The 16,366-nt window shown below is 49.7% G+C and overlaps 1 protein-coding gene across 3 annotated transcripts; it reads right to left on the reverse strand.

The window, feature by feature from the left end:
- Window positions 1-876: 876 nt before the first annotated feature.
- On the reverse strand, window positions 877-16,083 carry smcr8b (Smith-Magenis syndrome chromosome region, candidate 8b). Of its 3 annotated transcripts, none has more exons than XM_090194647.1 (8): window positions 15,261-16,083; window positions 14,126-14,308; window positions 13,335-13,585; window positions 10,537-11,339; window positions 9,113-9,607; window positions 7,862-8,438; window positions 5,281-5,429; window positions 877-2,663 (listed from the first exon to the last, which is right to left on the reverse strand). In XM_090194647.1, the coding sequence occupies exons 1-8, from the start codon at window positions 15,435-15,437 to the stop codon at window positions 2,284-2,286; spliced, it is 3,015 nt and encodes a 1,004-aa protein (XP_090050773.1). In that variant the 5' UTR covers window positions 15,438-16,083; the 3' UTR covers window positions 877-2,283. The 3 variants fall into 3 exon arrangements, 2 of the variants coding, with proteins under 2 accessions (XP_090050773.1, XP_090050772.1); XR_016485541.1 differs by lacking the exon at window positions 877-2,663 and having other exon boundaries at window positions 5,212-5,429; window positions 7,862-8,146; window positions 8,323-8,438; XM_090194646.1 differs by lacking the exon at window positions 877-2,663 and having other exon boundaries at window positions 5,218-5,429; window positions 13,335-13,642.
- Window positions 16,084-16,366: the final 283 nt, after the last annotated feature.

A 16,366-nucleotide genomic window follows, 5' to 3' on the forward strand; every position in this document is an offset into this window, starting at 1 on the left:
TGGAGGGGGGTTAGGTGGTGTTGGAGGGGGTGTTTAGGTGGTGTTGGAGGGGGGTTAGGTAGTGTTGGAGGGGGGTTAGGTGGTGTTGGAGGGGGGTTAGGTGGTGTTGGAGGGGGGGTTAGGTGGTGTTGGAGGGGGGTTAGGTGGTGTTGGGGGGGGTTTAGGTGGTGTTGGAGGGGGTTAGGTGGTGTTGGAGGGGGGTTAGGTGGTGTTGGGGGGGGGGGGGGTTTAGGTGGTGTTGGAGGGGGGGGTTAGGTGGTGTTGGAGGGGGGGTTAGGTGGTGTTGGAGGGGGGTTTAGGTGGTGTTGGGGGGGGTTTAGGTGGTGTTGGAGGGGGGGGTTAGGTGGTGTTGGAGGGGGGGTTTAGGTGGTGTTGGAGGGGGGTTTTTAGGTGGTGTTGGAGGGGGGGTTAGGTGGTGTTGGAGGGGGGTTTTTAGGTGGTGTTGGAGGGGGGGTTTAGGTGGTGTTGGAGGGGGGGTTTAGGTAGTGTTGGAGGGGGGGTTAGGTAGTGTTGGAGGGGGTTTAGGTGGTGTTGGAGGGGGGGTTTAGGTAGTGTTGGAGGGGGGGTTAGGTAGTGTTGGAGGGGGTTTAGGTGGTGTTGGAGGGGGGGTTTAGGTGGTGTTGGGGGGGGGGTTTAGGTGGTGTTGGAGGGGGGGTTTAGGTAGTGTTGGAGGGGGGGTTAGGTAGTGTTGGAGGGGGGGTTTAGGTGGTGTTGGGGGTAGAGCTGTGTCACGTTATTGTTTACATTGATTACATTCAGCAACAGAACCATTCACATACACAGGGTCCTTCCCAAACAGCTCACTATTCCCTACATAGTACACTACTAGTATGTAGTGCACTATATAGGGAACAGGCTCTGGCTCTCTCCTTTCACAGTATAGACAGGATACAGTACGGAAGAAATGCTTTAGTTATGCAAAGGGACAGGGCTGTATATCTATGTTGTGGTGTTTCTATGTAAAGGGACAGGGCTGTATATCTATGTTGTGGTGTTTCTATGTAAAGGGACAGGGCTGTATATCTATGTTGTCGTGTTTCTATGTAAAGGGACAGGGCTGTATATCTATGTTGTGGTGTTTCTATGTAAAGGGACAGGGCTGTATATCTATGTTGTGGTGTTTCTATGTAAAGGGACAGAGCTGTATATCTATGTTGTGGTGTTTCTATGTAAAGGGACAGGGCTGTATATCTATGTTGTGGCGTTTCTATGTAAAGTGACAGGGCTGTATATCTATGTTGTGGTGTTTCTATGTAAAGGGACAGAGCTGTATATCTATGTTGTGGTGTTTCTATGTAAAGGGACAGGGCTGTATATCTATGTTGTGGTGTTTCTATGTAAAGGGACAGGGCTGTATATCTATGTTGTGGCGTTTCTATGTAAAGGGACAGGGCTGTATATCTATGTTGTGGTGTTTCTATGTAAAGGGACAGGGCTGTATATCTATGTTGTGGTGTTTCTATGTAAAGGGACAGGGCTGTATATCTATGTTGTGGTGTTTCTATGTAAAGGGACAGGGCTGTATATCTATGTTGTGGTGTTTCTATGTAAAGGGACAGGGCTGTATATCTATGTTGTGGTGTTTCTATGTAAAGGGACAGGGCTGTATATCTATGTTGTGGTGTTTCTATGTAAAGGGACAGGGCTGTATATCTATGTTGTGGTGTTTCTATGTAAAGGGACAGGGCTGTGTATCTATGTTGTGGTGTTTCTATGTAAAGGGACAGGGCTGTATATCTATGTTGTGGTGTTTCTATGTAAAGGGACAGGGCTGTATATCTATGTTGTGGTGTTTCTATGTAAAGGGACAGGGCTGTGTATCTATGTTGTGGTGTTTCTATGTAAAGGGACAGGGCTGTATATCTATGTTGTGGTGTTTCTATGTAAAGGGACAGGGCTGTGTATCTATGTTGTGGTGTTTCTATGTAAAGGGACAGGGCTGTATATCTATGTTGTGGTGTTTCTATGTAAAGGGACAGGGCTGTATATCTATGTTGTGGTGTTTCTATGTAAAGGGACAGGGCTGTATATCTATGTTGTGGTGTTTCTATGTAAAGGGACAGGGCTGTATATCTATGTTGTGGTGTTTCTATGTAAAGGGACAGGGCTGTATATCTATGTTGTGGTGTTTCTATGTAAAGGGACAGGGCTGTATATCTATGTTGTGGTGTTTCTATGTAAAGGGACAGGGCTGTGTATCTATGTTGTGGTGTTTCTATGTAAAGGGACAGGGCTGTATATCTATGTTGTGGTGTTTCTATGTAAAGGGACAGGGCTGTATATCTATGTTGTCGTGTTTCTATGTAAAGGGACGGCACTGTAGGAGAAGCGGAGGGCCGGAGGACCACTTCCTGCGTGGTGCTGTTTGATGAGGTCAGACAGGAAGTGCATCACCCGGAGGTCATCCTCCCCGCTGAAACCCCGCCCACACAGGAAGTCCCTGCGACGCTGAGTCAGCGTGAAGTCATCGTCCTCCCCGGGGAGGCTGGGAAGCTGGAGGTCCGAGTGGCTGTGGCAGATGGGTGGTGCCTGACCCCCAGGTGAACTCTGAGCTCTACCCGATGTTAGAGTTGAAAGGTCAGGAGAACAGGAGAACAGGAAGGCCTTAGCGGTCAGCTCAGCGAGGCAGCTCTCCACGTGGAGAAGGTAGGTGCTGCCATGACCTGGACATAGAAACACAAACAAACAGTCAACACATTTTACACTGTGATACACATTCAAATAGTTTAGTGGAAGATGCAGGTCAAGACATAAGACAGGAATGCTGTGTTCATAACCAAGTGGAAGTAGGAATTTAAGACCCCATTGGACTGGGAGAGACGTCCACAGGAACGCCCCTCTAACTGGTCAATAGTAGTGGGAATGCAAGATCCCTGGGAGAGACATCCACAGGAACGCCCCTCCAACTGGTCAATAGTAGTGGGAATTTAAGATCCCTGGGAGAGACATCCACTGGAACGCCCCTCCAACTGGCCAATAGTAGTGGGAATTTAAGATCCCATTGGACTGGGAGAGACATCCACTGGAACGCCCCTCCAACTGGTCAATTGTAGTGGGAATTTAAGATCCCTTGGAGAGACATCCACTGGAACGCCCTCCAACTGGTCAATAGTAGTGGGAATTTAAGATCCCATTGGACTGGGAGAGACATCCACTGGAACGCCCCTCCAACTGGTCAATAGTAGTGGGAATGTAAGATCCCTGGGAGAGACATCCACAGGAACGCCCCTCCAACTGGCCAATAGTAGTGGGAATTAAGATCCCTGGGAGAGACATCCACTGGAACGCCCCTCCAACTGGTCAATAGTAGTGGGAATCGCTGGGTGAGACAGCTCCCACATGTTGACCTCTGACATCACCTACTAAGGAAATGACCTCCAGAACAGCATTTTCAGCAGTTAAATGCAACAAAGCATTATTTATTAATCTATCTATTATAATATGTTTTTGAACACTATAATTTGTTTACGAGCATGACAGCTGTTGTTTTGGATTATGGTTGACACAGCTTGTTGGCCATTAGCCAATTTCACCCAACTGAATTACAACTTGACAACTCGTAACTACCCATAGAGACCCCCCCACCCCCCCCCTCCCGTCACCACGACTCTACCCCCCCCGCTCCCGTCACCACGTCTCTACCCCCCCTCCCGTCACCACGACTCTACCCCCCCCTCCCGTCACCACGACTCTACCCCCCCTCCCGTCACCACGACTCTACCCCCCCTCCCGTCACCAAGACTCTACCCCCCCCTCCCGTCACCACGACTCTACCCCCCCTCCCGTCACCACGACTCTACCCCCCCCTCCCGTCACCACGACTCTACCCCCCCCTCCCGTCACCACGACTCTACCCCCCCTCCCGTCACCACGACTCTACCCCCCCCTCCCGTCACCACGACTCTACCCCCCCCTCCCGTCACCACGACTCTACCCCCCCCTCCCGTCACCACGACTCTACCCCCCCCTCCCGTCACCACGACTCTACCCCCCCCTCCCGTCACCACGACTCTACCCCTCCCTCCCGTTCACCACGACTCTACCCCTCCCTCCCGTCCACCACGACTCTACCCCTCCCTCCCGTCACCACGACTCTACCCCCCCCTCCCGTCACCACGACTCTACCCCCCCCCCCCTCCCGTCACCACGACTCTACCCCCCCCCCTCCCGTCACCACGACTCTACCACCCCCCCCCCTCCCGTCAACACGACTCTACCCCCCCCCCTCCCGTCACCACGACTCTACCCCCCCCCCTCCCGTCACCACGTCTCTACCCCCCCCCCTCCCCCACGACTCTACCCCCCCCCCTCCCCGTCACCACGACTCTACCCCCCCCCTCCCGTCACCACGTCTCTACCCCCCCTCCCGTCACCACGTCTCTACCCCCCCCTCCCGTCACCACGACTCTACCCCCCCCCTCCTGTCACCACGACTCTACCCCCCCCCTCCTGTCACCACGACTCTACCCCCCCCCCCTCCCGTCACCACGTCTCTACCCACCCTCCCGTCACCACGTCTCTACCCCCCCCCCTCCCGTCACCACGTCTCTACCCCCCCCTCCCGTCACCACGTCTCTACCCCCCCCCTCCTCCCGTCACCACGACTCTACCCCCCCCCCCTCCCCGTCACCACGACTCTACCCCCCCCTCCCGTCACCACGTCTCTACCCCCCCTCCCGTCACCACGTCTCTACCCCCCCCTCCCGTGACCACGACTCTACCCCCCCCTCCTGTCACCACGACTCTACCTCCCCCCCCCTCCCGTCACCACGTCTCTACCCCCCCTCCCGTCACCACGTCTCTACCCTCCCCCCCTCCCGTCACCACGTCTCTACCCTCCCCCCCTCCCGTCACCACGTCTCTACCCCCCCCTCCCGTCACCACGACTCTACCCCCCCCCTCCCGTCACCACGACTCTACCCCCCCCCCCCCTCCTGTCACCACGACTCTACCCCCCCCCCTCCCGTCACCACGACTCTACCCCCCCCCCTCCCGTCACCACGTCTCTACCCCCCCTCCCGTCACCACGTCTCTACCCCCCCCCCTCCCGTCACCACGTCTCTACCCCCCCCCCCTCCCGTCACCACGTCTCTACCCCCCCTCCCACTCCCGTCACCACGTCTCTACCCCCCCTCCCGTCACCACGTCTCTACCCCCTCCCCTCCCGTCACCACGACTCTACCCCCCCCCCTCCTGTCACAGAAGCCCCCATTGAGGTGAACTGTTGTAACTATGTACAAGACAAATCAACAACAAAAAAAGACTAAGAATTTCACTAGCCTATCAGAGTGTGGGGGTTGGCCAGCCGGCCAATGAGGTGTCCGTGGTAGGCGGGGCTTCTCAGTGTACGCTGGTCCAGGTCCAGCACGGCCAGGTACCGTCCGTAACGAGCCAGAGAGTGAAGCATGCTGGGAGCTGTAGGAGACGTCCTGGGGAGAAAGATGGAAGTTATTTAGTGATTTATATGGTGTTCTAGAACTTCGACTTGTGTTCTAGAACAGCGGTTCCCAAACTTTTTATAGTCCAGTACCCCTTCAAACATTCAACCTCCAGCTGTACCCCCTAGTGCCGTACCCCCTTCAAACATTCAACCTCCAGCTGTACCCCCTAGTTCAGTACCCTTTCAAACATTCAACCTAAACATTCAACCTCCAGCTGTACCCCCTAGTCCCGTACCCCTTCAAACATTCAACCTCCAGCTGTACCCCCTAGTGCCGTACCCCCTTCAAACATTCAACCTCCAGCTGTACCCCCTAGTTCAGTACCCCTTCAAACATTCAACCTAAACATTCAACCTCCAGCTGTACCCCCTAGTCCAGTACCCCTTCAAATCATTCAACCTCCAGCTGTACCCCCTCTAGCACCAGGGTCAGCGCACTGTCAAATGTTATTATTTGCCATCATAGTAAGCCTGCCACATATACTATACGAGAAACTCGCCATCATCAAGCGGTCAGACAAGTGAAAATGATGGTCAGTAAATAAAAAAATAAGCTTGTCTCTGAATTCAAAAAAATGTGTCAATACTTTGCCGGTTGATAACCAACGCACTTCTCTGTATGTTGTGAAAGCGATACATGGTCGCTGCCCATATCATTGCATAGTGCAGAAAGTGATTCATATGGTGTTCTAGAACTTCGACTTGTGTTCTAGAACGAGAGTTCAGGGGCCTTGCTTTAACTTCTTGGTGACAGGGGGCAGTATTTTCACGTCCGGATGAAATGAAATGCCCAAATTCAACTGCCTGCTACTCATCCCCAGATGATAAGATATGGATATTATTAGTAGATTTGGATAGAAAACACTCTGAAGTTTCTAAAACTGTTTGAATCATGTCTGTGAATATAGCAGAACATATTTAGCAGGCGAGAGGTCACTCTTTTTCAATGGTGTTTCATTGGGAATCCAGATGTCTAAGGGACCTTCTTGCAGTTCCTATCGCTTCCACTGGATGTCAACAGTCTTTAGAAATTGGTTGAGGTTTTTCCTTTGTGCAATGAAGAAGTACGGCCATCTTGAGCGAGGGTGACTTCAAAGTTTACTGTTAGATAGAGGCGTGTGATCAGAAAGCTAGCTTCTGTTTGTTGTCCTCCTGTATTGAACACAGATCATCCCGTCTTCAATTTTATCGATTATTTACGTAAAAAAATACCTAAAGTTGTATTACAAAAGTAGTTTGAAATGTTTTGGCAAAGTTTACAGGTAACTTTTGAGACATTTTGTAGTGACGTTGTGCAAGTTGGAACTGGTGTTTTTCTGGATCAAACGCGCCAAATAAATGGACATTTTGGATATATATGGATGGAATTCATCAAACAAAAAGGACCATTTGTGATGTATATTGGAGTGCCAACAGAAGAAGCTCGTCAAAGGTATGGCATGTTTTATATTTTATTTCTGCGTTTGGTGTTACGGAGGTGTTATCCTCAGATAATAGCATCGTTTGCTTTCGCCGAAAAGCCTTTTTGAAATCTGACATATTGGCAACAAGTGTAGTTTAATTTGCTATCTTGCATATGTGATTTCATAAAAGTTTGATTTTTAAAGTCATTTAGTTGAATTTGACGCTCTGCATTTTCTCTGGCTTTTGGCCGTCCCATATATCCCAGAGAGGTTAACAAAGCCATTTTCACTGAGGTGTCCAAAACGTCTTTCAAGCTGTCAGGCATTCCCTTGGCAACGAGAGCCTCTCGGTGGATGCTGCAGTGGCGTCGGGAGCACCAGCGTTACCACTCCACTATGTCTCCCTGGCTTTTTGCACCATCAGTACAGATACCAACATGAGCAGCAGCTACGTTTGGCTCCATCCAGACCGTTAGTGGAATTCCCGCAAGAGAGTAACGGTTAATGTGATTGGATGTTCATTATTTGACTAGGATACCTGTATTTGACATTGTGTTGTTATTTCACTGAACACCAAATGGTTTCATTTTAATTTTGCCGGTGAAACGAGGCTACTCAGGCAAGAAAAAGAAAAAAGAACTCACTCAAATGTATAGTTTATGTTTATATAACTATAACTATGTTTTAGTTTATGTATAGCCCCGTTGGAAAATAGAAACGGATTGTTTTTAAAAATGTGAATCCCATTTTAATTTGGCGTACCCCCGACGGCATTGCGCAATACCCCATAATGACATCACAATACCCCACAATGACATCACAATACCCCACAATGACATCACAATACCCCAGTTTGGAAATACCTGATCTAGAACTTGGATAGGAGGCAGAGTAATGGGGACGGTCAACATTACAATGGACTATAAAAGGCCTGATAAATCACTACTCAATATCCTTTGTAGCTCAGTCAGTCACAATTTACCCATGATACATCAGGGTTTTGATGCTCTGTTTTTACCTGTGGATTCCGATGAGTCTCCAGGTGAGCAGGTCTGTCAGCTGAAGGGGCGTGGCCAGGTAAGGCTGCACAGCATCTCCATAGCGACCAGGTGAAGGCAGGTAGAGCGAGAGGGCAGCGACCGTCCTCCTCACGGAACCCTCCTCTCCACCAATCACCACCAGCGGCCGTCCACTTAGCAGGCAGAACACGGCATTCTGGGAGAAGGAATTCTGCCGCAGGAACTTGAGGGCTCCAGGACCCGCCTTCCTCCTCTGGCGCTGATGTCGTCGCGGATTACTAGCGCTGTGGTTGCCATGGAGATGTGTGGGGGGCAGAGAGGAAGATGGAGAGGTGCTGATGTTGCTCATACAGTCCGATGCCTCATCTACACTCAGCCTGTAAGCGGTGTCGCCTAGCAACCGCCGCCCCCCTGACCCCCGACCTCTAACATCTAACCTCAAGGGGATAGAAAAGTTCACCTGGAGGTCAGGCACCACCACCCGCCTGCTGTCACGCCCAGCCTGACCTCTGACCTCGCCGTTGGCATGGTGACCCTCGTACTGCTGGGAGGAGCCCTCTTCTGACACCTGGTGGACTGGAGACAGAAACTATATCAGTTACTAAGAGAGAAAACAGATAATACGGGAAAAAAGAATCTGGGATGTTGATTAATATGCTTAAAAGGTAATGATTAAAGTATTCCACCCTGAAACTATTAGTGATTATTGGTTTATGTAGTACAATTAATGATTAATAAACGTCCAATAAGGTTCAGTAGAGACATGGGAGGGAGAGAAATGTGTGTGTCGAAGAAAATACCGAGAACAATTCAACTGTGTTTGACCCGACCTGGCTAGAACTTTGAGAAACGTATGATAGGACAGGGAGTCCTTCTCAAGGTTCCTGTAATCTCGGGGGAATGGAACTGACAGCGCTGGGTAGTGATAAACAGTGGTGAGAACTCTGGGGAAGGATACAATTCACCTACTGTTCGTGTGTATGTATGTGTGTAGGATATCTACTGTTTGTGTGGAGGTATGTGCATTATAAAATGGATGTCTTTGTATAATGGACTTCAGAGCGCTCTCGTGAATAAACTGTACGAACCTTTTGCATAAACTGAGTCTTTGCCTAATTATTATTAAACCCAGGGTCTTACAAACCTCGGGATTGGTCAAGGCTTATTGTTAGTTATTATCATTGGGATTGAAAATTCTCTTGACAGATATGTCATTATTATTATTGAAGAGGACAAACAGACAGTCTTACCCAGAGTTCTCTGGGGCTCAGACGTGGGGGCCGGAGTGTCCCATCTCTCTGGCTTCTCCTCCTCCAATTCCCGGACTTCAATACCCAGGGTGCTGTGCAGCCGAGTGGGAGTGTCCTCCAGCTCCTCCTTTCCCTCCGTCTGGACTATATTACCCAGGATTCTCTGGTGCCGAGTGTGCTCCTCCTCCTCGTGAACTACAATACCCAGGGTGCTGTGCTGCTGAATGGGCGTGTCCTCACCTGCTGCCTCCTCCTCCTCCTCTTCCTGGATTACACTACCCATGATTCCATGCTCCTCAGGCTCCTCCTCTGTGATGGCGTTGAAGATGAGGTCGTCGGGGAAGATGGAGTCTGAGGTGCTGATGATCTCAATACTGTCCTCGCTGTTCGCCCTCCGTGCCAGGGACCGCACGTCACGTCTCATCCACACCTCCGCAGGGGCACAACTCCGCACCACATCACAGCCTTCACCCTGACCCAACCCACCAGACAACTCTATAGGAGGAGAGGAGAGAGTCTAATACACAGCCCTGACCCCTGACCCACCAGACAACTCTATAGGAGGAAAGGAGAGAGTCTAATACACAGCCCTGATCCCTGACCCACCAGACAACTCTATAGGAGGAGAGGAGAGAGTCTAATACACAGCCCTGACCCCTGACCCACCAGACAACTCTATAGGAGGAGAGGAGTCTAATTAATACACAGCCCTGACCCCTGACCCACCAGACAACTCTATAGGAGGAGAGGAGTCTAATTAATACACAGCCGTCACCCTGATGCACGTACAAACCCACCCCTATAGTTTAATAATAATAGATAGACTTCTTACCACTTGACTTAATCCACATTTTGTTACGTTAAAGCCTTATTCTAAAATGGATAAAAAAATATATTTCTCAACCCACACACACACACACACACACACACAATACCCCGTAACAACGCCGCAACACCCCCCCCCCCGTAACGACGTCGCAACACCCCCCCGTAACGACGTCGCACCATCCCCCGTAACAACGCCGCAACACCCCCCCCCGTAACGACGTCGCAACACCCCGCCGTAACGACGTCGCACCATCCCCCGTAACAACACCGCAACACCCCCCCCCCCCCCCGTAACGACGTCGCAACACCCCGTAACGACATCACAACACCCCATAATGACATCACAACACCCCACAACGACATCACAATACCCCACAATGATATCACAATACCCCACAATGACATCACAATACCCCACAATGACATCACAATACCCCACAATGACAGAGCAATACCCCACAATGACAGAGCAATACCCCATTATGGGGTATTGTGTGTAGATTGAGGGGAAAAAAACTATTGAACCCATTTCAGAATAAGGCTGTAACACAACGTGTTAAAAGTCAAGGGGTCTGAAGTTTCTGAATTCACTGTACCTCTGAGTTCCACGTGGGTTAGTCCCTGTGTTCTATACGAGCGCTCCGTCCCCAGAACCTCAATGCTGTCTCCGCTGCTCACGCTGCCTGGGCTCGTCTCCACGGTTACTCCTTCTCCCTCAGGATCAAGTGTCGGCTCCGCCCCTCCACTTCCTGTCTCCAGTTTGATTGACACCTCCTCCACGCAGGAGAAGAACGACTCCAGGCTCGGTCGTCCTGCCCCCGCCACAGGATGTGACATCACGTCGCTTCCTCCCTCTAGCCCCGCCCCCTCCTCCTCCAGGTCCTCCTCCTCCTCCTGGTCCCAGAGCTGGAACAGGAACTGTGTGTGTGAAAGCGTCCTGGAGAGCCTGTGTGTGATGCGACGGTTGTGTAGAACACTCTGGTCTCCACGGAGACGGCGTTCTGCATTGCCCAGCTGTTCTAGCGTCAGAGACAGGAAGTAGCAGTCGCTCAGCTCCTCCAACGGCTTCAGACGGCGGTCGAACCGCCTCGCTGACCAGCCCCCGCCCCCTAGCGATGCCCCGGAAACCAGCTGGGGGGTGTATGAGGGGGAGGGGGGATCAGGAGTCAAGGAGAGGGTCTCTGGGATCAGGGAGGGGTCGTAGGGCAGAAAGCCAGGGTCTTTTAACTTCCTGTTGGGATAGGAAGTGACCTGGTGGAGGAGGGATCTGTGGTCCAGGATGGAACGATCCACGCTAGCAAGCTCGTTGGCCGTGTTCTGCAGCTCCGCCTCCTCCCTGATCTCCGCACTCTCATTGGATATCCTTTGAAGCGTTGCTTGAAGGATGGTTCGTGTGTACCTGTCAACAGAGAGAAGGATTTAAAAACGCTCACACAAACAAACTCTGTGGATCGTGTGTACCTGTTGTCATGACGTTGGCCTGGGAGATAGGTTTCTGATAGTCATAAATACCTCTTCCCCCATTTTTCCTCTCTCTACCCTACTGATGTTACATTTAAAAACCCCTTGGTTAACATAGAGATTCTGGGAACATCAGAAGGTGGGGGGAAATGAACTATATTCTGGTAATCCGACCAATTGAACATATGCAGTGGTACTTAATGAATATGATGTCAGTTCGGTTGTCATCTGATACATTCTCATCAATGATAAGATGACTCTACAGTGGAAAGTCTACACATCAGAGTTATCGGATTCACATGGAATTGTAGTTCAATTTAAATGTTTGAATATGAAATTATTTGTGATGGGATGAAATGTGATTTTAGCTTCTAAAATGTGACATTTGGGTTTTCATAAGATAGGGCTGCTCAATCAGTGGCCCTCCCCAGTGAAGGGACAAGGGCTATAAAACTTTTCAAACACACCCTCCTCTCCCTTCCTATATAAGCCCTTGATGACAACATAACTTCCTGTTCAGAATGTTTCAGATAATAACTACAGAACGAAGCCAACATCAGCATGAGCTTTGGTTGGTCAGATGTCAGAATGGTTCAGATAATAACTACAGAACGAAGCCAACATCAGCATGAGCTTTGGTTGGTCAGATGTCAGAATGGTTCAGATAATAACTACAGAACGAAGCCAACATCAGCATGAGCTTTGGTTGGTCAGATGTCAGAATGGTTCAGATAATAACTACAGAACGAAGCCAACATCAGCATGAGCTTTGGTTGGTCAGATGTCAGAATGGTTCAGATAATAACTACAGAACGAAGCCAACATCAGCATGAGCTTTGGTTGCGAATGGTATGAACTTTTGAACTCTTATTCACGAAGTGATACCTCCTAGCCGTTGAGTTAGCGACCACAGCTGCAAACGCAGGTTAGGAAGGAACAGACAGAGTATTCCGTCTATCACACAACGACGTTACTACAACGTATTCAATTGACCACCAGATACATTCTTCAAAGGACAAAGGGCTCGGTTTGGCAACACGGTCTTCCATCTACCACCAACCTACTGGAGCGCAGCTCAGAGTAAATATTTATTGCATTTTCCTTTTCCAAATGGGCGGTAATTTAGAATGCATAAGATACTGTATTTACGATACCACAGCTTCGCCCTTTGTTCCTCAGTCTTCCCGCTCTTTCACTCAAACCCAACCCCTTTTCCTTTGTGTAACAAAGGGGCCGTTTTCCTTTATGACGTAATTTGTAATCAAGTTAAGATTTAATTATGTGTATGTGTGATTAGTTAGGTATTTAGTCAATAAATGATTAAACCCTATTTTGTATTGCTGATTCAAATTGTTAGCCAGGGTTCTTGCAGATAAAATTCAGATGAGACTGAATTATTAATTAATAAAATAAAATAATTTAATTAAATTAAGATGAAGATTCAGATGAGTTAAGGTGAAGATTAATATTCTGCTATGGATGTAAAATGATACTAGGTCTTTAAGAGTTTATTCGGAAGATAACAGCTCTATAAATATTATTTTGTGGTGCCCGACTCTCTAGTTAATTACATTTACATGATCAGCTCAATCAGGTAATATTAATTACAGAGAAATTATTTTATAGAATAGCATGTCATATCACTTAATCCGGCATAGCCAAAGACACGACACTGTCAACAGAGAGAAGGATTTAAAAACGCTCACACAAACAAACTCTGTGTCAGTGCTTGAAGGTGTGTGTGTGTATCAGTGCTTGAAGGTGTGTGTGTGTGTGTGTGTGTGTGTGTCAGTGCCTGAAGGTGTGTGTGTGTCAGTGCTTGAAGGTGTGTGTGTGTCAGTGCTTGAAGTTGTGTGTGTGTGTGTGTGTGTGTGTGTGTGTGTGTGTGTGTGTGTGTGTGTGTGTGTGTGTGTGTGTGTCTCTGTCCTCTTACTCTAGGTCATGAAGCTTCCTCTGCAGCTCGCAGGCGAAGGCCCGTCGGTTTCCGGTCTTCAGGCACTCGGAGGCGCGGGAGAAGCGGAGCGACAGCTCCTGGAACTGCAGCATGATCTTCCTCTCATCGGCAGAGACGTAGGCCATGCAGAACGGGCGGACGAAGCCTCGGGCCTCCAGGTCATAGAGCGTCAGGTGGTGAACGTAGGCAAACGCCCCCTCCTTAGAGTCACCCAGCACCACCCTGGAGTCCTGGAGGAAGGACACAACCACCCCCTCCTTAGAGTCACCCAGCACCACCCTGGAGTCCTGGAGGGAGAACAACCATCTCCTCAGAGACCAGTCTAACACAACCCCCTGAAACACAGTGACTGACAGAGGACTGAGACTAGTCTAACACAACCCCCTGAAACACACTGACTGACAGAGGACTGAGACTAGTCTAACACAACCCCCTGAAACACACTGACTGACAGAGGACTGAGACTAGTCTAACACAACCCCCTGAAACACACTGACTGACAGAGGACTGAGACTAGTCTAACACAACCCCCTGAAACACACTGACTGACAGAGGACTGAGACTGGGATTCGAACCGGCAAACCGTCTGGTTGTTAGGGGGTTAGGTGCCTTGCTCAAGGGCACAACGGCAGCCGATGGCATCTAGGATGATGCCAACAACACTAGGGTTGCCGGCTCACTCCACGCCAGATTTTTCCCGTCGGAGCTGGGATTCGAACCGCCAAACCGTCTGGTTGCTGGGCCCCTTCTCTAAACACCAGGCTACCTACCTCTGAGAAGGCCAGACGGGGGAGGGTCTGGAGGGAAGGACTAGCTGTCTGGTGGTGTGGCTGAGGACCAGGGGCTACGGCTTGGTAGTCGACAGACATGATGCGTAGAGAGAAATGGTTCAGGTCGAAGGAACCGATCACTCTGGGGTCATCAGGGATGGTCCGGACCGGTAGGGGACCCACCTGGACAGGAGGCCAGAATACATACACTCTCAGTATAATAAACACACCACCACCTCCACCTGGACAGGAGGACAGAATATATACACTCTCAGTATAATAAACACACCACCCCCTCCACCTGGACAGGAGGCCAGAATATATACACTCTCAGTATAATAAACACACCACCCCCTCCACGTGGACAGGAGGACAGAATATATACACTCTCAGTATAATACACACACCACCCCCTCCACCTGGACAGGAGGACAGAATATATACACTCTCAGTGTAATAAACACACCACCCCCTCCACCTGGACAGGAGGACAGAATATATACACTCTCAGTATAATACATACACACATCACTATGCTACTCTCTGCTTATCATATATGCATAGTCACTTTAACTATACATTCATGTCCATACCACCTCAATTGGGCCGACCAACCAGTGCTCCCACACATTGGCTAACCGGGCTATCTGCATTGTGTCTCACCCACCAACCCCTCTTTTTACTCTGCTGCTACTCTCTGTTCATCATATCTATCTGTGTCCCACCAACCCCTCTTTTTACTCTGCTGCTACTCTCTGTTCATCATATCTATCTGTGTCCCACCAACCCCTCTTTTACTCTGCTGCTACTCTCTGTTCATCATATCTATCTGTGTCCCACCAACCCCTCTTTTACTCTGCTGCTACTCTCTGTTCATCATATCTATCTGTGTCCCACCAACCCCTCTTTTACTCTGCTGCTACTCTCTGTTCATCATATCTATCTGTGTCCCACCAACCCCTCTTTTACTCTGCTGCTACTCTCTGTTCATCATATCTATCTGTGTCCCACCAACCCCTCTTTTACTCACCCAACACCTTTTTTGCACTATTGGTTTTACACCGGTTGTATTCCGCGCAAGTGACAAATAAACTATGATTTGAAAACACACACACCACCCCCTCCCAGGTCCTACCTGTTCTGAGAACTCAGCCACCAGTATGAAGTCCCTGTTGAAATGGGCAGGGGAGGTCCAGGGGTGAGAGAGGGGAAGGAGAGGGAGGGAGAACTCCTCTGGCAGGACCTGGGCATCTGGGTACCCCCCCAAATCCCCTTCACTGGTGAAGGCCAGCACATCAGGAGATCCAATCATGATGTCATAAAAATCAATCCCAGGTGTCTCTGTGTGTTGATCCTAGAGAGCCAGTGTGTGTGTTGGTCACTTCTTCGTGTCCCTGTTAACTTTCCCGGTGGAGTCCGTTTTGGCACCGGAGAGCTGTCACTCACTGACCGGGTAACTGGTATTAAAAAGTCTTGCTGTTGTGTAGTTGAAACTTAACTAATCGAAGTACAACTTAAAAGCGAAACAAACATGTTTAACTTTCACTTCTCATTCATGTATTTAGATCGGTGGACGTCGGTAAATAACATTATCCTAAACATTTCACACGGAAAGTTCAACGTCAGAGCGAGGTGTTAACTTACCGACGTAACGGTAGTCGCCTAACGTCAACAACAGCTGTCCTGAAGCAGCGACAAAACACGTAAACACAAAGCAGCCCACGACAGGAGCGTTAAATTAACCAGGAGAAACAGGTCCGTCTGCGGGAAGTAACACCGAGTCACATGGTCAACTTTTGGCCCGGTTCCTCTTTTCGCCTCCGTAGAGTAATGAACTGATCTCTACCGGGGACTCGCAGCTCCGGTGGAGAGAAACGAAGTGTGTATCACGTCTTCAGACAGCGGGTCCAACACCAGACATATTTAGCCATGTGACAGCTGCCGGTCGTGAGCGGGGAGGAGCCGTTCATTCTTTACCGGGGTGATGAGTCCGTCCCGAGACAACTCGAGGAGACTTGTGAAAGAGCTGAATCACCGCCTCCGGTGTCCGGTACAGTTGTGGGAATTCAGTCCTCAGCGGGGACAGATCATTTAAGTATACAATAACGGGATTGATCTGTTGAAAAAGCAGCTATTTACTGATGCAAGCTTGGATTTGTAGTTCAATCATGACCCGATGGACTACAATTACAACTTGAAATAAAATGCAACATGAAAAGTGTTCTTCTTAAAAAAAAAAAA

Source organism: Oncorhynchus mykiss, chromosome 13 (genome assembly GCF_057628025.1).
Source record: "Oncorhynchus mykiss isolate SJ-2025 chromosome 13, ASM5762802v1, whole genome shotgun sequence".
Classification (NCBI taxonomy): Eukaryota; Metazoa; Chordata; class Actinopteri; order Salmoniformes; family Salmonidae; genus Oncorhynchus; species Oncorhynchus mykiss.

What these genes read in the sequence shown, in the direction of transcription:
- smcr8b (XM_090194647.1), bottom strand. Translation starts at nt 15,437, where the DNA reads ATGATTGGATCTCCTGATGTGCTGGCCTTCACCAGTGAAGGGGATTTG. An exon ending in TGGCTGAGTTCTCAGAACAG is followed by an intron (nt 14,309 to 15,260) that starts GTAGGACCTGGG and finishes CCTCCTGTCCAG; the next exon opens with GTGGGTCCCCTACCGGTCCG. An exon ending in AGGAAGCTTCATGACCTAGA is followed by an intron (nt 11,340 to 13,334) that starts GTAAGAGGACAG and finishes CTCTGTTGACAG; the next exon opens with GTACACACGAACCATCCTTC.